We start from the raw sequence: 25,694 nt of genomic DNA on the forward strand, positions 1-25,694 counted from the left end.
AAAAAGCTGTGTGATCTGTTGAGGGATTTAGGCCTATCTGATTCTGTTAGCAATGACAAAGAGATGAGGATGTGAACTGGCAAGAACTGGCACGAGTTGTATTATTGTTATAGTATTATTATTTCTCCCACGTCTTGTCTTTTTCTCACACTTTCTCTATTTTTTATTCCTCCCTTTTGCTTCCATTTCCCCCTCTTGTCCTTCTTTCCCTTCCCTCCCTCCAGCTGGTTTCATGGGAAGATAACTCGGGAGCAGGCCGAGCGGCTCCTCTACCCTCCGGAGACGGGTTTGTTCCTGGTGAGGGAGAGCACCAACTACCCCGGCGACTACACTTTGTGCGTCAGCTGCGACGGCAAGGTGGAGCACTACCGCATCATCTACCACAACGGCAAGCTCACCATCGACGAGGAGGAGTACTTTGAGAACCTCATGCAGCTGGTGGAGGTGAGGAACCATGTAGAACATAGCTGTCATTTTGGCTCCTGCATTTTTTTTTTTTTTTTTTTTACACAATACCCTTGATACCCATAATACCCTTGGCTTTCAGTCTGGCAGCTGAAAAGGATAATTGGTCACTCATTATCTGTGCCAATTGGTCGGCATCTCTTAAAACTTAATAACAGTGAGAACTGTAAGGCACAAAGTGTTGAGCTGCACCACAGAGAGAGCCTGTAAAGAGAGTTGTTTGTAAGAAAATGAAACCTTTGATTCTGTCCATAGATGTCACTCATGTTGTTCCAGTAGGTACAGTACTTCCTCCCTCCTGTCAGTCAGTGATGCAGGGCAGTGATTTCATGTGGCTGCCAATATGGTTTCCACACAGTTTATTTCACATTGAAGTTTATTCAGGAAGGGTATATTGAGGGTGTAGTTCTTGTCTTCAATCTACACTTACAAACAGTCGACTTCATTACTTGTAGATTTCTGTCCTAAAAAGTTAATTGTAAAAGATTATGTGGGAATTATCTCATTTTAATCTTATGAGAATGTGTTGTTTCTCACTTTGTTTCAGGTCATGTTTATGTAGTCAAAATTCCCTCTTGTATCACTACTGTTTTAATTTCTTACATCCAAATATTGTAGCTGTCTGTCCATCAGACAGCAGAATAATGCCATTAGAGTCTGTTTTGTTTTATTCTTTAGTGATTAAATAGTTACTTAGCATTGAGACTAACATGGCATTTCAGATTATTTAACTGTATGCCCGTAAACTTAAGTAATCATTATGATTTTTTTTGAGAAAAAATATATGTAGGTCTAAGTGAAGTTAAGAATAAAAGTTTAAATCATATTCCCATATTCCTGTATTTAAGAAATTATGAATATAAAATGGAGTTTATCTTATAAGCCTCATGCCACTATTAACAATTAGTAAAAAATGAGTATTGTGATTCATCATGCAGAAGTATGATTACATAACTCCATAAACACAAAGACCCCCTCCCCACACACACACACACACACACACACACACACACACACACATATTCAGTGTCTCTGTGGAGTTTCCCTAAAAATCTCCTTCAAGTACACTTTCTTCAAAAAGCTGTCTGATCCTCTCACTCCCTGACTGTTATCAGAAAGCTGGTTCAGAGGAAGGACAGTGTATGGGGAGGGGAAGACAGGAGACATGATGGCAGAGAGAGAGAGAGAAAGGGAGAGAGAGAGAGAGAGAGAGAGGCCTTTCATCCTCTTAGATAAAGAGAAGCGCTGGATTGGCGGCTATCACACTTTTAATTGGACCTCATCTCTTTGCCTCGCGGGGCGTTGGAAGTGGACGACAGGAATGTGCCAGCTGGCACCGAGACCATCTAGATTCCCTGTGCATTCATGTTATCAGCCACCCACAATCTCTATCTCTCTATCCTTCTCTCTCTCTCTCTCTCTCTCTCTCTCTGTCTCTCTCTCTCTCCCTCTCTCTCTCTCTCTCTCTCTCGTTCACACCCTCCAGGCTTGGTGGTTCTGCCTCCACTTCCTCTCTCCACCTCCCTCCCTCCCTCCCTCCCTCCCTCCCTCCCTCTCTTTTCTCTCTTGTTGTGCTCCCTCGTGTATACCTGGCATATTGCTTTCACTCCTCCTCTCTTTGTTATCCATCTCAACCTCTTCCTTCCACCCTCCGCTGTCTCCCATTCTCTGCTTCCCCTCCCTGCCTTTCTGTCTTTCAATTTCTCTGCATCTTTATCCTCTCCCCTGTCTGCATTCCCCTGTGTCTTCTCTCTCTCTTTCCCTCTCACTAATAGCCTATGAGAGGATTCCTCACATTCTTGTGTGTTTTTCACTGTTCCCTTGCTCCCATTAGCCTGTCACAGCAGGCTTCACATAGGCTGTATATATATATCAGCGCACATAGACAAACACATCATATACCTGTACACACTATATATATAAATACATACAGACTCGAGCCTGTTCAGACGCACTGTGGTGCAAATGCCACTCCTTTCTTTCAATCACTACATCCACCGTGATGTTATACATGTCAGTCACATGTTTGCAGTGATACAGGTCAACAAAGATAGCTGCTTATAGTATTTACAAGGGTGTAACAGCACAATGAAAGTATTGTCAGCCCATTTTTACCCAGTGATTAGACCCTTCAGCATTAATTATATATGGCAAGATCGTGATTCATGCACTACCATTGTGTACTTAAAATACACTTTGCTGCATTCAGTCCATTGTAATGTGTTACACAATTCATCGTTAGCAGAGCAGGACCAATTTTGCAGCATTCAGATTTTTCTATATCTTACAAGATTCTCGAGAGCTTTTATTGTCACGTGCACAGCAAAATAGGTACGCAGCCAAATTTGGCTTCTTCAAGCTTAAGTTCCAATTACAATATATTTATAATTTTAAATAAGGAGAGAAGAGAAAGATAAGACAGATGAATTAGAATATATACAAATATACATTATATTGCAAGAGATGATATAGAAAACACTGCAGATTTAAGAGCAAACGATACAACCACATCACTGATTGATGCCGAAGCAAATGTGTGTTTGTATACATGTGTTTACTATGTGGTGTGGTTGTGATTGTGCTACTGTGTGGCTTCATTTGTCAGTGTCAGTGCTGAATGAAAAAGGCGCTGGCCCTTCCTTCACTGTGCTGCCCCCTGGTGGTTCTCACAGTAACATACAGCCTGTGGTCAATTTGTCATGCTGCAGTTTCATAACATTGGTTTTGTCGGTAGATGAGCTTCCTCTTTTGCTGTTTTATTAATCTAGTGGTTAAACAGATGTTTGATGTCTTATGTGACCGTAAGTGTCTGTCAGGAAATCACCGAACCTGTTTGTCTCACATGTTTCTATTTCTGTCTATCAAACTAACCAGCGAAAAGACTCATTTCCATCCTCTCTTTAGAATATCACCAAACATGGTTATTGCTGATGTCCAACCTAATTTCATGATGATGAGCATTTATTGACGAGTTTGGGGTTTGTGTTTCTCGGGGTGTGGGGTCTAATAATGCATTGACCTCTCTCACACCCACACACTCCTCCTCTGCCGCTGGTTCCCACAATATATTATTCCCATCTCCACTTCTCCCAGCAGGGAAGCTACTTCACAGCTGTTAGCAGATGCCCTACACATACTGTCAGTCTCTCCGGCTCCCTAATCCCATATGCATGATCTTGTCACCGCTGCTGCTGTGCGATTTCTTTGCAGAAGCATTGGCTTACTTGTGTTTGTTCTACTCATGGTTGTGGTAAAGTAGAAGTTGTTTTTCTCACCATCCATATCAGATCAGATCATTGTCAGACTCTGCATATAATCTTGAAAGAAGATCTTTCTCTAAAGTTTTGACCTTGAAGAAACTCTGTGCAATTTGAATGATCTCAATGCTGTCTCTTTAGATATATAGATACATATATTGGAAACAGTTGGGCTTGTGCACTGATGCTGCGGACATGTTTGTTTTTTTTTTAAATCATAAGAATGCTGTATCATTTTAACAATTTACAAAAAAGTTAAACTTGATTTTAACTTATACTTCCCCTTTGGCATGGAGCTGATAAAAAAAAAAAGGAGCACATGGCTCAAATAAGTTGATGTAATGTATGCCAGTAAGATGTTTGGTGGAGACAAACACTGCTTAATGTGCCTTCATGTTGCATCAGGTTCTTCTCTAGAGTGTTGCTGCAAACATCATCCACACTTTTGTAGGGCTGTAACTAATGATTATTTTCATTATCAAGTAATCTGCCAATTATTTTCTCTATTGATAATATTGTCTGTAAAAATGTCTGAAAATAGAGAAAGATATCCGTTATAAATTCTTGTAGCACAAGTTGACGTCTTCAGATGTCTTGTTTTGTTAAATCAACAGTCCACAATCCAAAGATATTTAGTCGACTCCTAACTCGTTACAAAACATGAGGACCAGGATAATCATCATTTTTCCAACTTTAAAACAAAACTGACTTTTCTCCCCATGTATTGAAATGTGTGTGTTTAATTCTCTGCCCCCAGCATTACACCAAAGATGCCGATGGCCTTTGCACCAGGCTGATTAAACCCAAGTTGATGGAGGGAACAGTGGCAGCACAAGACGAGTTCTCCAGGAGTAAGGACACCGAGCTCATTACACTGCTCTACAGGGACACTGGCACCACTGCACACAGGGACATTATTGAGCATTTGTGTGTGTCCTGTCACGCTAAGCTCACAAACATAAAGTCTACAACACACACAAACACACACATTAATCAGACAAAGCCTGCATCTCCTGCAACGCTCTGCCATCATCCCGGTCCTAATAGCATTAATCAACAGAGGGTAATTAATCTTTCTGTGTCTGGGGACGACTGCCGGGCTTCACCGGCTCGTAAGGTCAATCTGAATCTTCCTCCACTTTTGTCTCTCTTCATTCCTCTCCTTGTACCCATCTGACACGGCTAATTCTTCCGCCTGAAAAATGAGAAAAGATAAAATTTAGAATAAATCAACACTTTTCCTCCAAAATGAAAGATTGATCATTCTCCGTGACAAGATGATCACTGCTATGAATGTCAAACTCTAATGAATATTTTAATACATTTGCTGAATAGTTCAGTAGTTCTTTGATGTTTTCTGCCTTTTACTTACTACTTACACATTTATTGTCATAATAACACTAAATGTCAGTTATTTATTGCCATTTCTAATGCATGTTTTCCCCTGTGTGTTGCACAGTTTTATTACGGTTTGATTCCACCGGATGCGTCTGCGTCGCGTTCCGGCTCAAACGCGGCACTTTTCAGAAACGGCTGTCCACTCCACTCCGCTAAACATATGCACCTAGTCTATTTTTGAGGGAAGCTGCGTCAAGCTGCACACATCAACATTACGTTATAACCGGTGGCACTAGGCCAGAAGTCAGCTGGTCAGAGGATATATGTCACCATGGATGACGAGAGGTTCATCTTAGAAGTGGAAAATCACAAGATTTTATATGACAGCATTGGTGCCATGGCTGCTCCAGTCCCTGGCTTCCTCTCCAGTTAGAGAGGTGGCTCTCTGCTCTCTGGCGCTACTGGAGCAAAACACTCCACTTCTGAAATACTCCCGGTGGGGTATGACGCCATGCGGAGGACGGAACAAAACAACGTCGCAGCCGGAGCACGACGCAGAAGTGCCTGATGGAATCAAGGCGTTAGACTCATATAATGATAGTCAGATGATTTTATACTTTTGGCTGTGAAGACCGCTAAGTATCATCTGTCCTCTCCTGACAGGCGGCTGGGCCTTGAACAGAAAGGAGCTGAAACTCCTGCAGACCATTGGCAAGGGGGAGTTTGGAGGTGAGGAACTGATTAATGATCTCTGCATCATTTAATTTCATTCATCAGAGAATCTCAGTTGACCAGAGTTTGTCTTGGATATCTCACTAAAACTTCACACTGTCCGTGTCCTTATCAGATGTGATGGTAGGAGACTACAGAGGGACCAAGGTGGCAGTCAAGTGTATCAAAAATGACGCCACAGCGCAGGCTTTCATCGCCGAGGCCTCCGTCATGACGTAAGATACAACAACAAATGTTATTACATTGAGGACACAAGGGAGAAGTTGTCTTTTATACCTCAATATGTCATCACACCTTGAGATGTTCTAATTAACCTTGATGTTCTCCTGTATGACACACTGGATTTGTCTCTTTGTGCAGGCAACTGAGGCACAACAACCTGGTACAGTTGTTAGGGGTAATTGTGGAGGAGAGGGGCAGTCTCTACATTGTCACAGAGTACATGGCTAAGGTGAGTCATACTGTTGAGTTTCCCTCGTTTCCTCTAATGGAAAACTCCTAAGACAAACAAATGTCATAGAAAAGACATAATATTTCCAATGACAAAGCCGTTTGCCGCCCTTTCCTGTTTGCAGCTGCCTCACCGTTTGAAACTGAACGTGCTGTAAAAAGTTTTACATATGTGTAACAAAAGGTGGTCCCATGCGGTTCACCAACTCTCAGGGTCAAGGATTTGTTCTTTGCTGGAGCCTTCGCTGGAGGGTGCTGTAAGGTGCTTTTGAAGTAAAAGTTTGCTCCAAATATTGTATTAATAACCTCAACTATCTCACAGGGCAGCTTAGTGGACTACCTGCGCTCTCGAGGACGGACCGTGCTCGGTGGGGACTGCTTACTCAAGTTCTCACTGTGAGTCCTCTTCATGTCTGTTCAAGTACTAATTAGATTTGTAGAAATGACAGATGTTTAATCAGCACAACTCGGGGTCTAGAGCTAAAAGCCGCTCTCTAGCTGTCAGGATCTGAATTGTATTTCAAAAGAACAGTCACAGCACTTGAATAGGAACATAAAAGAACCGTTTGTTTACACAAGCAACATCACGGGGTTGTTTTCCTTGATAAAAGGCTGCTTTATCTGCAAGTCAAGTGCCTCTAAATTTTTCATTTACTTTTAATTTAACAGTCATTTGCCTGATGCTGTAATCCAACACAAATAAATAATTAATACAGTTATTAAATAAGTATAAACACTTGGATCAGTGGTCATAAACACATGCTTCACAAGTATATTCTGATAAATTCTTAGCAACAAACTTGTCAGAGAAGTGTGAGGGAATAGATTTCAGCTACATAAACATAAAACAAATAAATACTGAACTTGAAAATACTTGTTTGTCTTGCAAGATTTTAAAGCAGTGTCTGGGTTAGTTTTTCCCTCACCATCTTTTTACTTTAATTATAGCTGCACTGTAGCCGTCGCTTGATGCATTCTGGCAAGAGTGGATGATGAACGTTGTGACCACGGCCACAGATATGTCCACACAGATTAGGGCGTAGCTGCACACCTGTAGGCTGTTATCAGATTCTGACAGTTCAATTATCTCAGTCATCCAGTCGTCACTCATCATGTCTGCTGTCTCACTGTGTCACTCAGTGATGTGTGCGAAGCCATGGAGTACCTGGAGGCCAACAACTTCGTCCACAGAGACCTGGCAGCTCGTAACGTGCTGGTGTCCGACGATAACATCGCCAAGGTCAGCGACTTCGGTCTCACCAAGGAGGCCTCCTCCATACAGGACACTGCCAAGCTGCCTGTCAAATGGACCTCTCCCGAAGCACTAAGAGAGAAGGTGAGAGGAGGAGAGATGGACAGGTAGCAAACCTGGGTTGATGTGTTGTTGCTTTCTTGTCATTTGTTGTCACTTAAACTTGAGTAACGGTAAGGTGTGGTTTAAAGTATGTAGTAGGGATGATTTTTCATTAAAAGCTTACGGCAGTAGTGTTAAAAAGTTTGACACTGCTGTGACATCCCAATAGCAAAGAAAAAGCAAAGTGTGTGTCATATAGAAAAGTTTCAACAACTTTTAGCTAATAGCTTTTTGGGCCTGTTTTGTTAAAGCAACAGTTTGACATTTTGGGAAATGTGATTATTCTCTCTCTTGCAGAGAAGATCAATACCACTCTGAACTCTGTGTGTTAACCAGGGAGCGAGAGCTGCGATTTGAATGGCTTAGCTTAGCATAAGGTTTTGAAAAGGGGAGTAAACGGCTAGCTTAATAATGATGACATGACTCCAGGAAGTCACTGTGATCAGACATGGTCAAGGCATGTAAACTCATGTTTGTGTAAGGATTAAACAAACGAAATACATCATTTTATTTTTGAACATTAGAGAGAGTCATGCTTGCCGTTTCCCTCCTGTTTCCAGTCTTTATGCTAAGCTAAGCTAAGCTAACCGACTGCTTGCTGCAGCTTCATATTTAGCGCACAGACGAGAATGGTATCACTTTTCTCATCAAACTCTTAGTAAGAAAGTCAATTAGCATAGTTCCCAAACTTTTGCTTCAACCATCTCATGTAACGTGACTGGAATCCATCTGTAGCCTCTGCTGAAATTCAGTTTTAACTGGCTTTACACATCACATCTCAAGCAACAATATTATTACTGACAAAATTTTGGTTATTGTGTCAAACAATATTCACATGTTTGGTTACTTGAGCCTCTGATCTTGCACTAGACAAACAACCAAGACCCAATTTTGATTCAAGTTGGGATAAACCCCTTGAGATGTACCATCTCGCTTTCGAGGGGGTCCCCACATATATCATAATGACTATATAACAACAGAGAATGGCTGACAAAATAAATACAATCATAATTATCAATACAGCAAAGTACAGACAGGTAACAGACAAAAAAAAGACAAATCACATACATTAATTAATGAAAACATAGAAAACATTGCAACCACAAGGTGGCTAAATGACCAATAATAGATATACAGTAGAGTGTGAGTGGACAATACAATCAGGTATAAACTTCAGGTATAAATAGTGACAGCTTCATTGAACAAGAGTAGTCCATCACATAGTAAGAAGACAGGGCATGCTGTGGATGGATAAAGGCTGCCCAAAAAAAACTGATCTGCTCTCTGAATGCTTTTTGTTGAATTAGTTTAAATTTAGGATCATCTTCTTCTTTTTTGTCCAACAGAGGTTTTCCACTAAGTCGGACGTCTGGAGTTATGGCATCCTACTTTGGGAGATCTACTCCTTTGGCCGCGTGCCTTACCCTAGAATTGTAAGTACCTGAGCACCACAGGTTTCTGTGGCTCACTAAAGGTCCAGGGAGCACCAGCAGATGGCAGGCTTCATTGCTGGGACAAGGATCAATTTACTTATTTATTTCTTGTACAAGATCAGTGAAATGTCTCACACCTTCAGTGTTAACTTCAAGATAATGAGATTTATGCCATGAGACTGCTGAGACATTATGTACTGTGAATTGTAAAGTTAATTACTTCTGCATGCTTGTTACATTTTCCTCTACATATTTATACATTTGTTGTATTTGAAGAATAGAAAACGCTCACATCTTGATGCTGATGCTTTGTGTCTCTCCTCCTCCTCCCCAGCCATTGAAAGAGGTGGTGCCCCGGGTAGAGAAGGGGTACAAGATGGACGCCCCAGACGGCTGCCCGCCCGTGGTGTACGACCTGATGAAGCAGTGCTGGACCCTGGACCCTGTGGTGCGGCCCTCCTTCCGCATGCTGAGGGAGAAGCTGCAGCATATCAGAGCCAAGGAGCTCTACCTGTGAAGAGGATGTGCAAAGGGGGGGGGAGAGGGGGTGTACAGGGAAGAGGAGGAAGTGAGACGCAGCCCAGCACAGCTGTAAAGTAGGAGGAGAAGGAGGAGGAGGAGAAGAGGGACCACAGCACCTTCCTCCTGCCTGCAGCCTGTTGACCTGTGGGACTGCCATTTTGTGCCCCCCCCCCCTCCCCGGACCTCAGACGCCCGCCAGCCTTCCTCTGGTTCCATACAAGGACTGTTTTCCTGTTTGTGTTGTATAGCTTTTGCCAGACAGTTTCCTCTTCTCTCGATGGGCCACTGCTCTTTCCTCCTTCTACACCTGCCGCTGCTCACCCGCTCTCTCTGTCTTTTCTTTCTCCTGGTCCAAGATCCTTTCTTTCTTTTTTATTTTCCTCCCCTCCTCCTCCTCCTCCTCCTCTCCTGAACACGGCATTAACTAGAGGGGAGGCTGGCCTTTTCCTCCACGTTTGTCAGGTGCTCTTTCTTCCTCCCCCGCCCCTCATCATTCCTGGATCTCTGTATCACCTTGTGGCTCTGCATGCCTTTCAGCCCAGCTCTCTGTCATTCCATCCTTCCCTCTATCCCTCCTTTCCTTCTCTCCCTCCCCTCGACGTGGTGTCAGGTGTGGGGCCTTCGCTCTGTGCCAAAGTGCCTCCAGTCTACAGAGCTCCAGACTTCCCTCCAGCACTTCTTTCAAATGGACTGTTGTGGTTTGATTTTTTTTTTTAATTACTTTTTTTAAAGAAATGTTTTTTATTGCTTTCTTTTTTTTCAGGGAATTTATCAAACCGTTTTGTTTTTTTTGTTGTTTTTTTTTTTAGTGCTGTCTCCCCCACCTCCCCATCAGACTGGGTTTTTCTTTCACGAATCCATAAAGAGAGCGCGAACAGGAAGAGGGAGGATTTGGGGGCCAGTATCATGTTCGTCCTCCTAACAAGACAGCTCGGAGGAGCGGTGGGGGGGCAGGACAATAACACAAGGGGGAGAGGCAGTTCACAAACATGGTTGATTCATCATACGTGGGCTTGTTTTTATATCAAAATATATTTAAAGGATTAAAAAAAAAAAAAGAACAAGGAAAAACTGACTGGGGCAGAGAATAAAAAAAAAAAGGACGACTTTCAGAAGCCAGGAGTCTCTGGCGTTAGGAATGTTCACTGTCTCTGTGAACGCTGGGGTCGGGGTGGTGCATGCTGTGTGTGAGAGGCCTTGGGTTCAACTGTCAGTGCTTTCAATGTTCATTGTTTTATTATGCTATCATGATTATGAATAAATCATTCCATCTGAATAGTGTGGACACACCTGCATCATTATATCTGTATGTGTGTGTGCGTGTGTGTGTGTGTGAAAGAGAGAAGAGAGAGAGTGAGTGTGTGTTAGTGTTAGTCATAAAAGCACCTCCCCCTGCATGCATGCATGCATCTATCTATGCGTGTGAGAGGGAGTCTGACACACACTGGTTAACATAAAGGTCTTCTGACATCATGCGTGCATGTGGACGAGAGACGGATTTATTTATGGCTGAAACAGCTAGTGAATTAATCAGTCGATCAACAAAAAATGAATGATGAATAATAATGATTTAATAACTTTTTCATTTTCAAGTCATTTTTCAAGCAAATATTCCAAACATGTTGCTTGGTCCAGCTTCTCAAATGTGTGATGATTTGCAGCTTTTGTTTTGGATACTTGGTTTCTTGGATTCAAGCTTTAGAGTGTTAGTGTGACAGAAATTGCAATATGAAGACTTCGCTGTGGGAAAATATATGATCCATTTTTCACTATTTTCTAACATTTCCTAGACTAAATTCATTGAAAAAAATCATTAAAATAATAAATAATTAGATACATTATTAATTGATAATAAACACAATTGTTAGTTGCAGCCCTAGACAGTTTTAACAATTTATACCTTTTCATAATGGAATTACAAATTTTCAGTTAATTTAACAGCTCGTTTTCATTCCCCAGCTGGTTTATATTCAGGTTACTGAGCTCTCTACTTCAGCAGGTAAAGGTTAAAGGATTATTTCAGATGTTTTTTGAAGTCTGTCTTGATAAAATACTCATATTGTATAAGTTGAGTTATAGGTCAGTGTAGTAATTCCTCCTCTCCATACTTTCTGCCAGCTTCATAGAGTGAAGGGACAGAGTTCACAGTCTTTGTTCTGTGCAAAGATGTGTTTTAAAGTTCAACCAAAGCTAATAAAAGACTTCAGCAGAGTTATTCAGTCTTTTCTTTTTGTCCAAAATTTGCTTTACTATCCCTCCACTGCAGCTCTGCAAAAAAACACTGTCCATTGAAACAGATGGAATTCATACTACTTACTTTGGATAATACCATTTTCATTTGGCTAGCTCAGACTGCAGGAGTCCCATATTGGCTTCATCTTTATTTGTACTGAATAAGGACTGGATTTATTCCCCACGTCTTACAGTGGAGTCATGAAGGTAGTCTGTCCCTTCACGGCCAAATAATCACTACAGGGACCTACAACTCAATGTACATATGGGCATGTGAGTATTGTATTAAGAAAGACTTGAACAGTCTGAACCTATTTGTTTGAGGACACCTGGTAATAGGTGAGAAAGAGGGTGAGTGTTTGTTATCTATTCTCTGACTAGATTTTCCCGGTAATTCAAACTACAACATAGTATGTAGTCTTATTCTGTGATAGAACCTTTTACTTTTCACTTTTTTTCTATTAGCTTACTAATCATGTCACTAAGTACAGTTTGTTTAATCTTTATGGATAAGCACTTCTTGTCAAGTGCCTGTGGGTGTCTGCCTCTAAGAGTGCAAGATTTGTTTAAGAACATCTCACAGGATAGAAAATGAGTTTACTAAATTTGGTTTCATTCATATTTTCTCTGCAAATTTTTGCTGTCCTATCTTTAAAATGCTAATAAGTGTTTAGCCTCTCTGGCCCCTTGAATCACATCAAACAGAAAACCTGAAAAGAGAAATGTGCTCTTTAAATTCAACTTTTCACAAGTTCACAGGCAGCCTGCGACGAGGATCACAAGACAAAATGGCTGTGAACTGATACTTTAAAGAAGTGTGTCTGTCTCTTCACAGATGTAACAGCTATAAATAATCCTCCTGTGATCACCTATTGATAGCACAAGTGCTATGAACAGGTGCTGAAGCGCCAGCGGAGCCTTAAAGGTGTGAAGAGGTGTTTGTGTTAGGTCAGCCGAGCAGTTCCAAGCGGTTAACAGAGAGCTGCCTTCATTGTGCTTTTTGGAAAGCAGTCTGCTCTCCAACAGTGCAGTGACTTACAAGCTGGGATGAGACCCAACAATCCACTGGTCTCGCTGTGTTCGTCTAACCATGTGTCTCATTGAAATATCATCTTTCCTGACTTTGACCAATCCTCCTTGCATCTCCTGCTGCTGCAGCAAACACTTGTTTTGGGGCACAATTTCATGTGATTCCTATGAATGTTAATGGCAGTAACAGGGCGGTAACAATGGGCTGGTTACGTAAGCGAGCCAGTTTGTGCTCATGGCCAAGACTGTGCTGCTGTCAGGACCTATCACGCCAGCTCCTATTTACCATCCTGCCACAGCCGCACGAGACCAGGCCTACTGCAGAGGTTTGTATGCCTTCTCAGTTTGTCTACTTGGCTCATGCAGTGGCAAAAAGTACAGCTCGTTAGCCGATGGTGGGAACATTTTTGGATGTTGCCTGACTGCCAAAAAACACCACCGGGAGGCATTGTTCAGTCTGAGTTCCCTAGGGAGCTGAAAAGAAGCAACACATGACTGAGTGCTTTAGATTAAACTTCAAATGGAAACAAGTTACTCTGGAGATATCAGATTTGGACACATTTCACTGGAGGGGTCAAAGGTCAGAGCCAACTGCATCCTTTGATGACATCCAGTTCACACAGAAGTCGCTGTTGAGGCAGAATCTCAGACCGTCTACCTCGATATCCTGTCCTTTATGTTTACCATAGTACAACATACTGTTTTAATTGTATTAAATACGATGAATTATTATGTGAAGGCAAAAAATCTATTTTAAAAAGTAAAGCTAGTGACAGGAGTGAGAGTTAATGCAAGGCTCTGGCGTCTGGATGCCTCAGTCCTCCGCTCACACTTAAGTAATCCTGACAACCACCCAGCTCTGCGTTCTTAGCAGGAGGATTGATGTGTTAATCAGCTTTCGATAAGTTATGGATCTGTGTGTGCTACTGACGGCAGCCAGGCACACTTGACAGCAACAAATTAGCTCCTGAATTAATCTGATTACGCCAACATATATCATCATAATGACTTTCTTTGGGTGAGTCCAAGGAGGACGCTGAGGGCTGCACGTTTTTGTGGAGTTGGCATGTGCATTGTCCTCCTGCAGGACGTGTGTCAAGCTGGACCTGACAAATTTACATGCGTGATGGATGAGGAGGGGGTTTCAGTTCATTTTTATTCCCTCCTTTCTAGTAAGACTTGGCTTCATGTGCCGTTGCTGGGTTACATGATGGCAGATTATTTGAAGCCACATGACTCACCAGGAAGATACACAAATCTGTGTGCCGTGCCTGGCCCGGATCACTCAGCATTAATGGGGGGTTTTTTTTACCATCAAGTGTTTTCAGGGAGCAGTTTGAGGAATCATCCTGTTTTATATTAACACAGGTTGGACTCCTTCAAACTCCCCAGTAAAACCAGTCATTCTTTTTGCCCACATAGCTGCTCTGGAGGAGTTGAAGGTTACTAACATTGATTAAGGGCACCTCAGTAGCTGATGACACACCAACATGTGAATCCATCAAACCACAACAGGTTTTCACACCTACTGTATTGTGGGTCTGAATTATAAAATTTTAATGTTTTTTCTCAAGGACACCACAAAAGTGATTATCAAATAACGGTTGATTTTCTATTCCTGGAAGCAAAAAAAAGTTCCTACCTGATCTCCAGTCACCCAGACTACCTGTTCAGACCAACGTTAAAAAAAAGAGCAGTGTGGATTAAAGCAAGTTTAGCAGATTTAGCAGCAGATTGCAGGGGAGAAACTCTGGATACCCCTGAATTACTGACTCCGAGGGGTTTGTTTATACAGCTCCAGCGCTGTCACAGAGAGTGTGGGAGTTCTCCATTTCCAGCCTGTTTCTGTGACAAGGAGCGGGCGTCGAGCTGACAGGAGATGAAGGAAATTATATTGACATTATCAGGCCAGCGTGCGACGTTGTGTCAAATGTGCACATGGCCCTGGTGACAGAAACGTTTTCACATGGATATATCACTTGGTCGCATCACATGTCTTTTTCTGTCCGGGCTCACCACTTTGCTAAAAAAAAAAAAATGCTGTTTCCTGTTGCAATTAGCTTCTATTTGGGGACATTTACGCCGATGGGATGGGATGTTAGCCTGTCAGACATGGTTGCCACTTTTTTGTCCTTCTGTGTTGGACACTGCATCCAGGCTCTTTGCTGTGTCACAGCAGTCTGTAACAGCCTGACTCACTGCCCTGTTGGCCATATGCAACATATTCATAAGGAGTTTATTCTACAGCATGCTCTATTTACTCTGATCAGAGCATCAGTTGTGGCCGCTGTGTAGATTTTGACATCTTGAAGTTCATCTCAGTCATAGTTTTGTTCTTTACAGCTTTCTGTTAATGGTATTAAGTGCTGCTTCTGAGTCAGTCGAGTAGATTCTCAGTTATGCCGACAGCTTGGTGTATTTTTCATGTCTGATTGCAGGAGGCATGACCTTGTAACAGAGTTACTCATCAGCGCAGCCAGGAATACTTCAAACACTCCAAGACAGAAGAGTGCACGACCTCAGACGTCACACAGACGGAAAGCGTGATCAGGACATTCTGTACTGAAGGAACAGAAAATAGATATATGCAAATTAAATACAGGCATGATGAAATCATGGCTTATTCAAACATGTTTTATAAAAAAAAACACTATTTTACATGTATTATGTACACCACACAGTGGACATATTGTTTAAATGAGTGTTTGCGTTCCTCTAGTTTTTGAAGTCATAGTTGAATTGAAGTCCTTAACTTGGCAGTGTCGGTGCTGTGTTTTACTTGTCTAGCAACACGGGCCCCTTTACATTACAATAACATGATGTACTGTATAAGTTATTGCAGAATGTACTATACTCTCAAGGCTGAGGTTGTTTCCTGCGTTTAGCAGTTTGATGGCGATGCAAGAGGCAGGAGGTGCAGCTGACCATCAGTCATCACAGTAGCAGGTGTGTTTACATAGTAGTAATCAGTGAATGTGTGTAAGTAGATTTGGATGGCAGATAGCCGTGCATTACCTAAATCCTCACATGACCATCTCCATTTTAACAAAGTAGCTAGAATGCAGCCTGGATGAATCAGTTTTGAGGTTGGGTCTGGTTCTTCAGTCTTGATGATGTCCTGCTGCAAATCAAAGCTCGAGCTGTGAGCCACATTTCCTTAAGGCGCTCAGTGGTGGAGACAGATAACACACGGGCACTGGGTCTGACAGCGGACCTGGCAGATGACAGAGCAGAAGTCATGTAATGATGGACTAATGTGAACCAGTATGTCTCCTCTATCAGCCCACCCTCATTGTGTCTCACTCTGCGAGTCGGTGATGGCTCACAGACAGAGGGAGACTGGAGAAGGAGGATAACAACCACAACAAAGAAGAGCCTTGTCCGCTGAGCTGCACGTAAACAGTCCCTGCTGCCTGTGATGTAACACCGGCCTGCTTTCTGAACCTCCTCTTTAAATAACCCAATAGTTGCCCTGCAGTGTTGGCTGACATGTTCATTTGACTTTGTGAAATATCAAGGTTCCCCGAGTCGCAGAGAACATGTTTTCTGCACCACTTGTCAGCATGAATTTGCATTTTGTTCTTGACATTTCACCTCCCCTCTGCCCCGGGCTCCCAGCCTGCTGGTTGCCAGCGGGGGGGAACTGTGCCAACACACATCCCAATAAGGAGAGGGTGAAGGGCCCCACGGCCCCTGGGAGCCACCATTCTGATCCCACCCCACCCCACATAGAAACTTTCCTACCCACAGTATATTATCTTCCTGTCCTTCTTAATTTTGCAGAGATAACAGACAACATAAGGGAGAAACAAACACTTAAGCTGCACTGAGAAGGATTTTTACATAAAAGCACAAAATTACCTATAAAGCTGCATTAGAGAATAGTGTCGTAGTAAATCATCTAATTTAAATAGTCTTTAATGCTGTTCTAATCAATATTTTTATATTAATAATGGATCAAATGACTACATGTAATGTGGAAGCGGTCACGTAATAGTGACAAATCCACAGAGAATTATCACTCGACTTTGTAGTTCCCTCGGCTCTATGGATCTTTTTAGCATCTTTCAGCTTATTGTTTTGGTTTTAAAGCCCACAACTTCACTGTTTTGGTTCAGTCTGACCTCTCGTCAACCTGCTTATCCAGCTGGCACCTGTTTTCAGTGAAAAAGCCGTGATAGACCCACTGTTCACTTGTTTCCCAGCACTAAACAGCAGAGGAAGTTAGCAACTAGTGAAGCATTTAGCAGCTAAAGAGCCAGATAACGAACAGGGTTGAAAAAAGGGTGAATATTGGACTTACATTAAAGCAGCTTTGAAGACTACCTGTGGCCAAAAATAATCAACTAATGCAGGTTTAGGCAAATACTTTATGTCAGGTATAAACACTGGAAAACACGGAAAAGAGAAAGTTATGACCAAAGCAGAAACCATATCTGAGACAGCTTGGTACAAACTTGGTATAAAGCAGCACAGACTGGCATGGGTTGGTAAACATGAACAAACAGTTTGCTGACGTCACCTGACAGGATTTCTGGGTTTTTGAAGTTCAAATAGTTTTCAGGGATGCTTTGCTGCTGTTTGGAGACGCCAGTATGCAAAGTTTGTTGGTTCAGCTTGAAAGAGTCTTCTTTCCTGACAGGCCGGGGCCTGACGGATGATGTGAGGATTGACGATGAATCCTCACTGTATGATTTGTGATGGAAATCTTGGAGCTGGGTAATTCAGAAATACCAGGAGACCTTGGATGTCTTGAGCAAAAGAATTTATTGACACTTTATCGATTAAGGAGACATTTGGGATACAGTCTTAGCACATGGAGTTGACACTGTGAAATGTCACCCAAAGTCTGAAGGAAGAGCCGTAAACAACACCTACTTAATAGTAATGATAAGGATCTGTTTACCAGACAGCCTTGGCTCGAGTCATATCATAATCAGGGATCTTGCTATAAGATTGTTTATTTTAGCACCCGTTCTCATGAGAACGACCACGAGGAGAAGTCGGCCTGACCCAGAGAAGGACCGGTTGCTCTCTATCTGCTATATGGAAAATTTCTTCATATGAGTCAGAGTCGCAGTCCGACACTGAAGACTCGTCATGCTTGCTGTCATTCAGAAGTAGGAGTTTGTTATCAATTTTTATAGACGTGATGGTTGCAGCCTGCCTGAGCAGACAGCGTCTTTGTGTAACATTTATAGTGGGAGAGCTAAAGTTGACAACACCTTATGAGACTAGAACCTCGTAAAAAAATACATGACCTACTAGAAACTAGCAAGCACACACGGTGTTGTTGGTACTCACAAGCAGAAGTATGAATTTGAACTAAAATATTCACAATTACCCTCCAAAAGGAAACTTACAAGAATTTACTGAAGCCACAAACAGTCCATAGTGACATCCATGGTGTGACAGTTGTAGAAACGTAATGATAAACTGAAGAAGAGAAGACGTCTGAACATTTCCTGTCTCACAAACGAAAATGAAAATGGTTGGTCTTTCGGGGTTTCCTCCCTTACTAACGACCCAGGCTTTGTTTCGGCGACTTCGCGAGCATCCAGAGGACAGACTATAAACTGTTGTGACACATGAAGAAATGCAGCCAACCGTGAGTAATGTCAAGGTTCACGAAATGCCTTGGAGACTGCAAATAAAACTGTGCAGTCAAAGGCTTGTCACAACTGTACGTTCACAGCTACATTCTCTGATTTATTTTTTTGGGGGGGTGGGGGGGGGCTATTTAATTCAAGCACTGCCTTGGGGTCACAGAGCACATCATGTCTTTTCCAGGCCAAATTATTTCAACGGATGAAACAAAAGATAATCATTAAAGCTTTCAGGAAAAAAAAAAACTTTGGCACCCAGATTATTTTCCCTCTCAGTGTTTCTGTTATATACATTTTGTTGCCGCTACTGCTTCAGAATTGTATGAAATGTCATAAAGTCGCAATTACATGACTCTGCGGAGCCACAATATATTGTGAAATAAAGTTCTAGCTAACGTTAGCAAGGTAAACATTAACATTAGCAAACTCAGCGAATCATAATACCGGTAACATTACTAACAAACATTGGTAAAATAATTGCCAACGATGTTTATATAAGCTATGTATTAAAATATTCCTTTTCAGGTGAGTTTGTTTCTCCAAGAAGAGGAAGATGTCTGATGTTGATGGGTAAGCTAACGTTACTTTAGCTAGGGAGGGGCTAATGTTCTTAGCTATGCTGTGAAATTTTGAAGTGAAAGAAATGCCCTCTGGTTCTAAAATATGTAACGTTAGTGGTGGCAACTACAATATTTTAATGTTCTTATTGGTTGCTTGATCAAATATTTGTGATGTGAGAGAATTATCTAATGTTACTCATTCTCAAATGTAACCTTATTAGACAAGTAGACGGGCAGCGGTAGTGGAGGTGAGAGCAGAGTGAATCGGGAGAGAGTGCAAAAAGAGATGAGAGTGGAGGAGAAAGGAGAGAAAACGAAGACCCAGGTACAACAAAACTCTTTCCCCCTGCTGCTGAAAAAAAATCCTAGAGGAAACACTGCTTTTGTTTGGGAGGACACATTTGTGCATAACAACATTTTAAAGAAGGGGCCACTGAGCACCCAGAATCTTCCCCCCTCCCTCTGCCCACCCAGTGCCCTTGTGCCCCCAAGGGGAGGAGGAGGGGGGGGGACCACACACACCGTCTGAGCTCTACTCCTGCAGCCTGGCACGGAGGCAGGGGGAGGAGAGACACAGATGAGGGCTGAAAGCCTGCACAGGGTTGTTATCCAGACCCTCCTAGAAACACAGGAGCTAATGAATGCAGCCAGAAGTCAGTGTGTGGCTCAGCAGCTGCAGCTCCACAGCACAGAGCGCCCCGATGAAACAGCTCTGAAAAAGAAAATAAAGGAGGGGAAAAAAAGGGCAGGAATGGCTCACCAAGTACAATAAATGAAGATGGATTTATCTTGGATATTCCAAGGAGAACATTATTCCATAAAGGCACGAAAATGTCTCTAAATAGCTGTGTGTTTTTCTGTGTGTGAGTGATGTAACAGCCTCTCTACCGTGGGCAGGAATGACTGCAGGCTGCTCCGAGCACATTCGCATTAATTAAGTTGATGCACTGTGGCAACTCACATGTGAACAGACATGTATAATCACATAGCTGCAGCAAGGCAAGCTGTTAGTGAGCACACATGTTCTCCATGATCGCCAAACAGGAGGCAACATACAGTCGCTTTCTGTTGAGGAGCGTATGAACACTTATGTTCATGTGGATGACTCCGCTGCTGCCTCGTCCTGTATAGGTCTAACATGAACTGCACTCTGGGCAGTGCTTGACCCTTTCACTTCAACCCTTTGTGTCCTCAATTAAATGGATCACTGCCTCAGTGGCTTATAGTGGCTGATGTATTCCTGCACTGATTTGTGGTTCTTACAGCTCTTTGCTGCTTTATCAGAGGATGTTTTGTGTGAAAACAGTGATAATGTGATAATTAAAAGCTATTCAAAACATGTTGTTGATCATCACAGCGGGCTACCACCACTGTATTTTTTTTTCAATGATCATCCTCAGTACTGTGAAATATAATGGATGTTATTACCCAGTGCAATGTTGTGAATCTTGTATTCACATCTGATTATTTTCAACCCAAACAGACATTACAAAAAACATGAAATACTTCTGTGTTATAAACGTGCCTGTATTCTAGGGCTATAACTAACGATTATTTTCATTATCAATCTGCTGATTATTTTCTCGACTGTTTGCTCTATGAAATATCTGAAAATAATGAATAATGTCCATCACAATTTCCAGAACACAAGTTAAAGTCTAAATTGCTTACTTTGTCCGACCATCAGTCTAAAACCCCAAAATATTCAGTTTACTGTCATAGAAAATTACATTCTAGAAGCTGGATTGAGTACATATTTGTTCATTTTCACTTAAATGACGAATTGATTATAATCATAAAACAGTTGCAGATTTATCATTTTCTGCCGATCAACTAATCGAATAATCAACTAATCACTTCAACTTTACAGTATAAAAATTGCAATAAACAACTAAACATGCAGAAGAAGCATGCTTTTCATGGATGATCGGTGACTGACAAACGTGTGGTTTGGACTGGTTGCCATATGACCCATGGTCCACCTAATAGTAGTGACCTCAGCCCGCTGATACACTTTACGTAATGATTACACGCAACCTTTGTTGTTGATGCAGCCCGAGGCCACTTTTACATCACAGCTTCCTCGTTTTCACAGCTGTTCAATTGTGGTTTATTCCTGTCACAACCCTTACATTTTGGTCATCTGAGTCAAGAGTTTATTCCTGCTCAGATGGCTGTAATAATGAACTATTTTCCCATTATTACATTATTTCACTGAAACAGTGAGATGTTAAAATCCCGAATGGGATCAAATCTCAGTTGTGTAGTCGTCTGTGTCGTCACTGGCATTAGATTTGCATTAGTGCTGTGTTTAGCCTGGTCTGTGCTTCAATATTTCCCTACTCCACAGAGACTTGGCTTCAAAGCCTCGCCTGCTGCCTCAGTCCAAGCTGGATTACTCATCAGCCCCCACACACAGACGTGGGCAGCGACGTTGTGCATGACTCACGTGGCTCCCAAGAATGTTCATTTTAACTCTGCACTGGCTAGAAGAGATGGAAATATTAGCAGTGACCAAGGTGAAAATGTGGAAGAAGATGTATGTTTGTGGCTCTTGGAGAAATTTCAGGGTGACACAACTTCTCTGGCCTTGCACATTGACTTTTATTGGTGAATGGTCTTGCTGGGGACCACATACTGATGATAGTAACATCACACAGCTACACACATTCACACTGAAAGCTGCCCACTACAGCCAGTTTCAAGTCTTCATCTCCACTGTAGCATGCAGGGGTTGTAGCCTTGCTCATGAGAGGTAGTTGAGGGGTTGAAAATGTTTCTCATTCATGTGTCCTGTACAGGTTTGCAACAGGACCAGGGATTTAAGCTGACAACCTCAAAAAGTCAAAAGTCAAATGTATGCTTTCCAAGCCTGCACACGGTTGGTTCTTTTCATTGCAAAGAAATGTTTCCTTTTATTGCAAAATGCCTCTTTTACAGAGCAGCATGTCTTCCTCATGGTCCACGGGGCATTTCCCTAGAAAGAACTGACACTGCTACAAATGTAAAAGCTTATATTCAATGGCTACAGGTTGAATAAATATTATGGTACATCAGTAGAAATGCATTCACATGAAACTGTTGCAGAATGTTACTTTAGCTATCAAACTGTGTTGTCCTTTGTGCCTTTTGAAATAAGAACAATTTGTATCCTGAAGGAGGATGATGGGAGACGGGTCAGATGTTCAGCTTTAGACCTGAGGAAGAGTTGAGAGAAAAATGCCGCGAGAGAGACAAACAGAGAGAGAGCTTCCATCTTGTGATGAGATAGGCTGTGAAAGCGCTGCTGTCAATCACATCAGACACTCAGCTCAGTGGCACATGGGCTTGCATGTCTGGGATTTGTTTTTTTTTTGTTGTTGTTGTTTTTGCGTGAAACAATAAAATGTACATCATAAAAATATGAAAAAAAACAATGAACACACAACATAGCACAGACGACATAACTACCACATTTATGTGAATGAACTTAAACAGAAAAAAGAATGATGTGAATTACATACAGAACACTGCAGTACACATCACTTAGAGTAGAGGTTATGAACCGTACGTATACTGATGATTTACTGGAAGTAGCCCTCTAAAGGATAAAACTGGTAATTTTCTATATTTTGTCTTATTGTCAACTAAACTCATGTGCAGAGCCAAACCAAGGATGGTTTGATCCTACTTACAAGTATTATGTGTGTATTCAAAGCTTGATAAATTGTATTGTTGTCCAAAAACCATCAGAAACATGTCAAGGAGCCACACCGCTGCACTGGATGACAAATTCCTTCATCACAAAGATTACGGTCACAAAGGTTCCAGAGACTAATAACAGCCATCATGTTTTCAGTCTGCAGAGAGTAGTTCTGTGTACAGCAGATGTCATGTGTTCCAGTGCATGAGCAGTGGCCTCTACCCTAAAAATGTTATTTCTGTTATTAGTCTTCGGAGCCGTTTCTAACCAAATTACTGTGCCCACATTCTTGGGTTAGTGGGGACAAATTCTTGAGTATGGTAGTTTGGCAAAGAAACGTGAGGTGTACGGCACAGAGGAATACAAAACATTGGGCTTTGGATACATGCACAATACTTGTAAGTAGGATGAGTTCATTGTTGGTTTGGCTCTGGATTTCCTGACGATAAGAAAAATATAGAAAATCGCCAGCCTTATCCTTTGAGGGAGGTTTTACTTGTACCCATCCTTCCTCTCATGCTGCCTTGCACCAGTCTGATCCACGCGGGTCAGAGGGGCAGCATATTAAAGTTCCTGAAAGAGGACACTGGAGAATCCATGGCCATGTAATGAAAGGCAGGGAGAGGATATATGTCTGTTACTGTTTGTGCTGCTGTGAAGCCTGTGACTGTGTGTACATACAGCAGATGTGAGATGTTTTATTGCTCCTTGGAATGTCATACAGAGTTTAATACATCCATGATACAGAGGTGAGAGACACACGGTGCAAAACTACTCCACTGCCCTTTAGTTCTCATCTGTAACATCCACTCTAGACTCCTACACTCATCCAGAAACAATGCTGAAATGTTGGACTGGGCTGTGACCAAAGTGACCAAATAATCAGTGGCTGATTAGGTGAAAATCAGTCAATCACCTAGTATTGTCTAGGTTTGAATAAAGTAGAACCTATTGGATCAGTGAGTGGGTGCAGCGAGACATTGTTTTTGATTCACCGATATGATTCATATCATCATTTCATATGATTCATGATGTTTTTAAAAATTATTTCTAGAGTTAGACTCAACTAAAGTGTTTGGCTTTGTTCTGATGTTTATATAACTGCTGTGTTTCCTGTGATGTGTCAGCCAGGTGTGTAGTGTTGGACTGTGACAGGTCTCATGGTTAGGGGGGACAAGCTGTGACGGACACTCTCTCCTGGCTGGGAGGGAAACATCTATGCAGCCTATGTGCAGTGGTCTATGTCACGTGGCAAGGAGGCCATCGCCTCAGTGAGGTCCATGACGCCCAGCAATGCTAACGTCTTCAGGCAGCCTGTCACATAAATCCCACATCCTGTCCAGCCTCCGGAAGTTTGATGGCTTCAGCATTCGGCCCTGACTTCACAGACATCAACGGCCTACTTTGAGAGCCCACCTTACCTTCACCTTTGGCTGTGACGCGTGGAGAGACGCTCTGATTGAGCCAGAGTTAATTGAATTCGGTGAGCAAAGGTTTGACAGAGGGGGAGCGGGAGGAGAGGACAGAACGTTAGTGCTCCAGCAGGGATGAAGATGATGAGTTTGCCTTTGGGGAAAGGCTTGATTCAGTAGAGCATATGAGCCATTTTCAGTGGGTTTCATCAGAGCTGGCCTCATGTTGTTTGGCTTGGATCAGGGGCACAAGAGGTTGGGCAGAGACATTTACCAATACACAGGATCTTATGTAACTACTTCTTGTGCTGTACTGAGCGAGTGGCTGTGTAGAAACCTGGCTTGAATGTCATAGAAGAAGAGTCATGTTTTTTTCAGTATTTTAAAGGGTCAGTTAACTCAAGTTATAGAGAAACATATTTTCTTACTCACTTCTAGTAGTTTCTATCCATGCAGATAGTTTTGGTTTTATTTGTCCAGGATATCATCTTTTAGTTTGCTCACAATACTGGAACATTATCTTCAAAAATTCATTTCAGAAACAGTTTTCCCATTACTCTGTACAGGCCACAAAATCAGAGCCAGATTAACCTTGTAGGCGACATTCTCCCAACCTATTTTTCCAACCAAGCAGTGTTCCTAAACTGGAATACTACCTGCCCCAGGTTTTCTGTTTGTTATTTGGTTTGTGATAACTGCAATATCGGGCCTCAAGATTATAAAGTCAAAAAAATATTCTGAAGTTCAGCAAATGCTAATATGATGCTAATATGCTAATATGAGGTTTTAGCAATCTCAGATAGCCAAGTTTAGTGGCTATCTTACAAAGTTATGGTCTTTTAAATATGAAATTCCCTGTTTACATTTTCCTGGACAGTGTGTTCTGGTTGAGGAAAGGATACATACTTGACACAAAACCATCAATAAATTTGCACACGAGTACTAAGAGAAGGGCAATGAGTTAATATGGCTTCTCAGATTAGCTTTGGGTAAATATAAGAACGCTCTATGAAGAACTTGTTTCACAACCAGTATGGGCAGAAAAAATTATTACAGCAACCAATAACTATCTCAAGTATGACATGCGAGTATTGTATGAAGATGGACTTGAAAAAAAGACCCTATCCATTAATGCCCTCATCATTCCAGTTTCTATCATGATTTAATGGTGTGTACTAGCAAACACTTGCAGTGAAACAAATTACCCCAAAGTAATTCATACATATACGGCTCCAGGGGGAGTGGCAGCAGAAAAATCTGAGTCAAATCTACCAAAATCATTGCTAAATACCACGAGAGGCAAGTGAGAAGTTGTGTTTCTATTCTAATTTTGGTGAACAAACCCTTTAATGCATTAAACCAACAACACCTGTAGAAGTCTTAAGAAAGGGGGCGCTGCATTTTTTTTCTTTTTTTTCAAAAATATTTTATTGGAAGGAACATTAAGTGTACAAAAACATACAAATACAACACAAATGGAAATGATTGTCCCTGCATATTTTGGTATTTTTCCCCCTGGCCCCCTCCCACCCAACCCTCACCCATGTGTATTTCTAACCTCTGCACTTCGGTTGTTAATCATGTTGGTCATTAGAGAAATGAAACCTGCTCTACAGCTCTCT

The 25,694-nt window shown here is 41.9% G+C and overlaps 1 protein-coding gene and 1 long non-coding RNA gene across 2 annotated transcripts in view; one reads left to right on the top strand and one right to left on the bottom strand.

The window, feature by feature from the left end:
- Positions 1–10,827, top strand: part of LOC121906481 (tyrosine-protein kinase CSK) — a 47,606-nt gene extending 36,779 nt beyond the window's left edge. The window contains exons 5-13 of the mRNA XM_042425380.1: positions 225–444; positions 4,480–4,573; positions 5,724–5,789; positions 5,908–6,007; positions 6,153–6,243; positions 6,565–6,638; positions 7,383–7,578; positions 8,943–9,029; positions 9,364–10,827. Coding sequence (XP_042281314.1) covers positions 225–444; positions 4,480–4,573; positions 5,724–5,789; positions 5,908–6,007; positions 6,153–6,243; positions 6,565–6,638; positions 7,383–7,578; positions 8,943–9,029; positions 9,364–9,546 — 1,111 coding nt within the window. The 3' untranslated portion in view covers positions 9,547–10,827. The remainder of the gene's footprint in view (positions 1–224; positions 445–4,479; positions 4,574–5,723; positions 5,790–5,907; positions 6,008–6,152; positions 6,244–6,564; positions 6,639–7,382; positions 7,579–8,942; positions 9,030–9,363) is intronic.
- A 601-nt stretch (positions 10,828–11,428) lies between these two features.
- LOC121906896 lies at positions 11,429–20,560 on the bottom strand. The gene is made up of 3 exons (XR_006098768.1): positions 17,335–20,560; positions 15,828–16,026; positions 11,429–15,374 (listed from the first exon to the last, which is right to left on the bottom strand). It is a non-coding gene; the product is annotated as an uncharacterized LOC121906896 (long non-coding RNA).
- Between the last annotated feature and the right edge of the window lie 5,134 nt (positions 20,561–25,694).

Source organism: Thunnus maccoyii, chromosome 1, assembly GCF_910596095.1.
Source record: "Thunnus maccoyii chromosome 1, fThuMac1.1, whole genome shotgun sequence".
NCBI lineage: Eukaryota > Metazoa > Chordata > Actinopteri > Scombriformes > Scombridae > Thunnus > Thunnus maccoyii.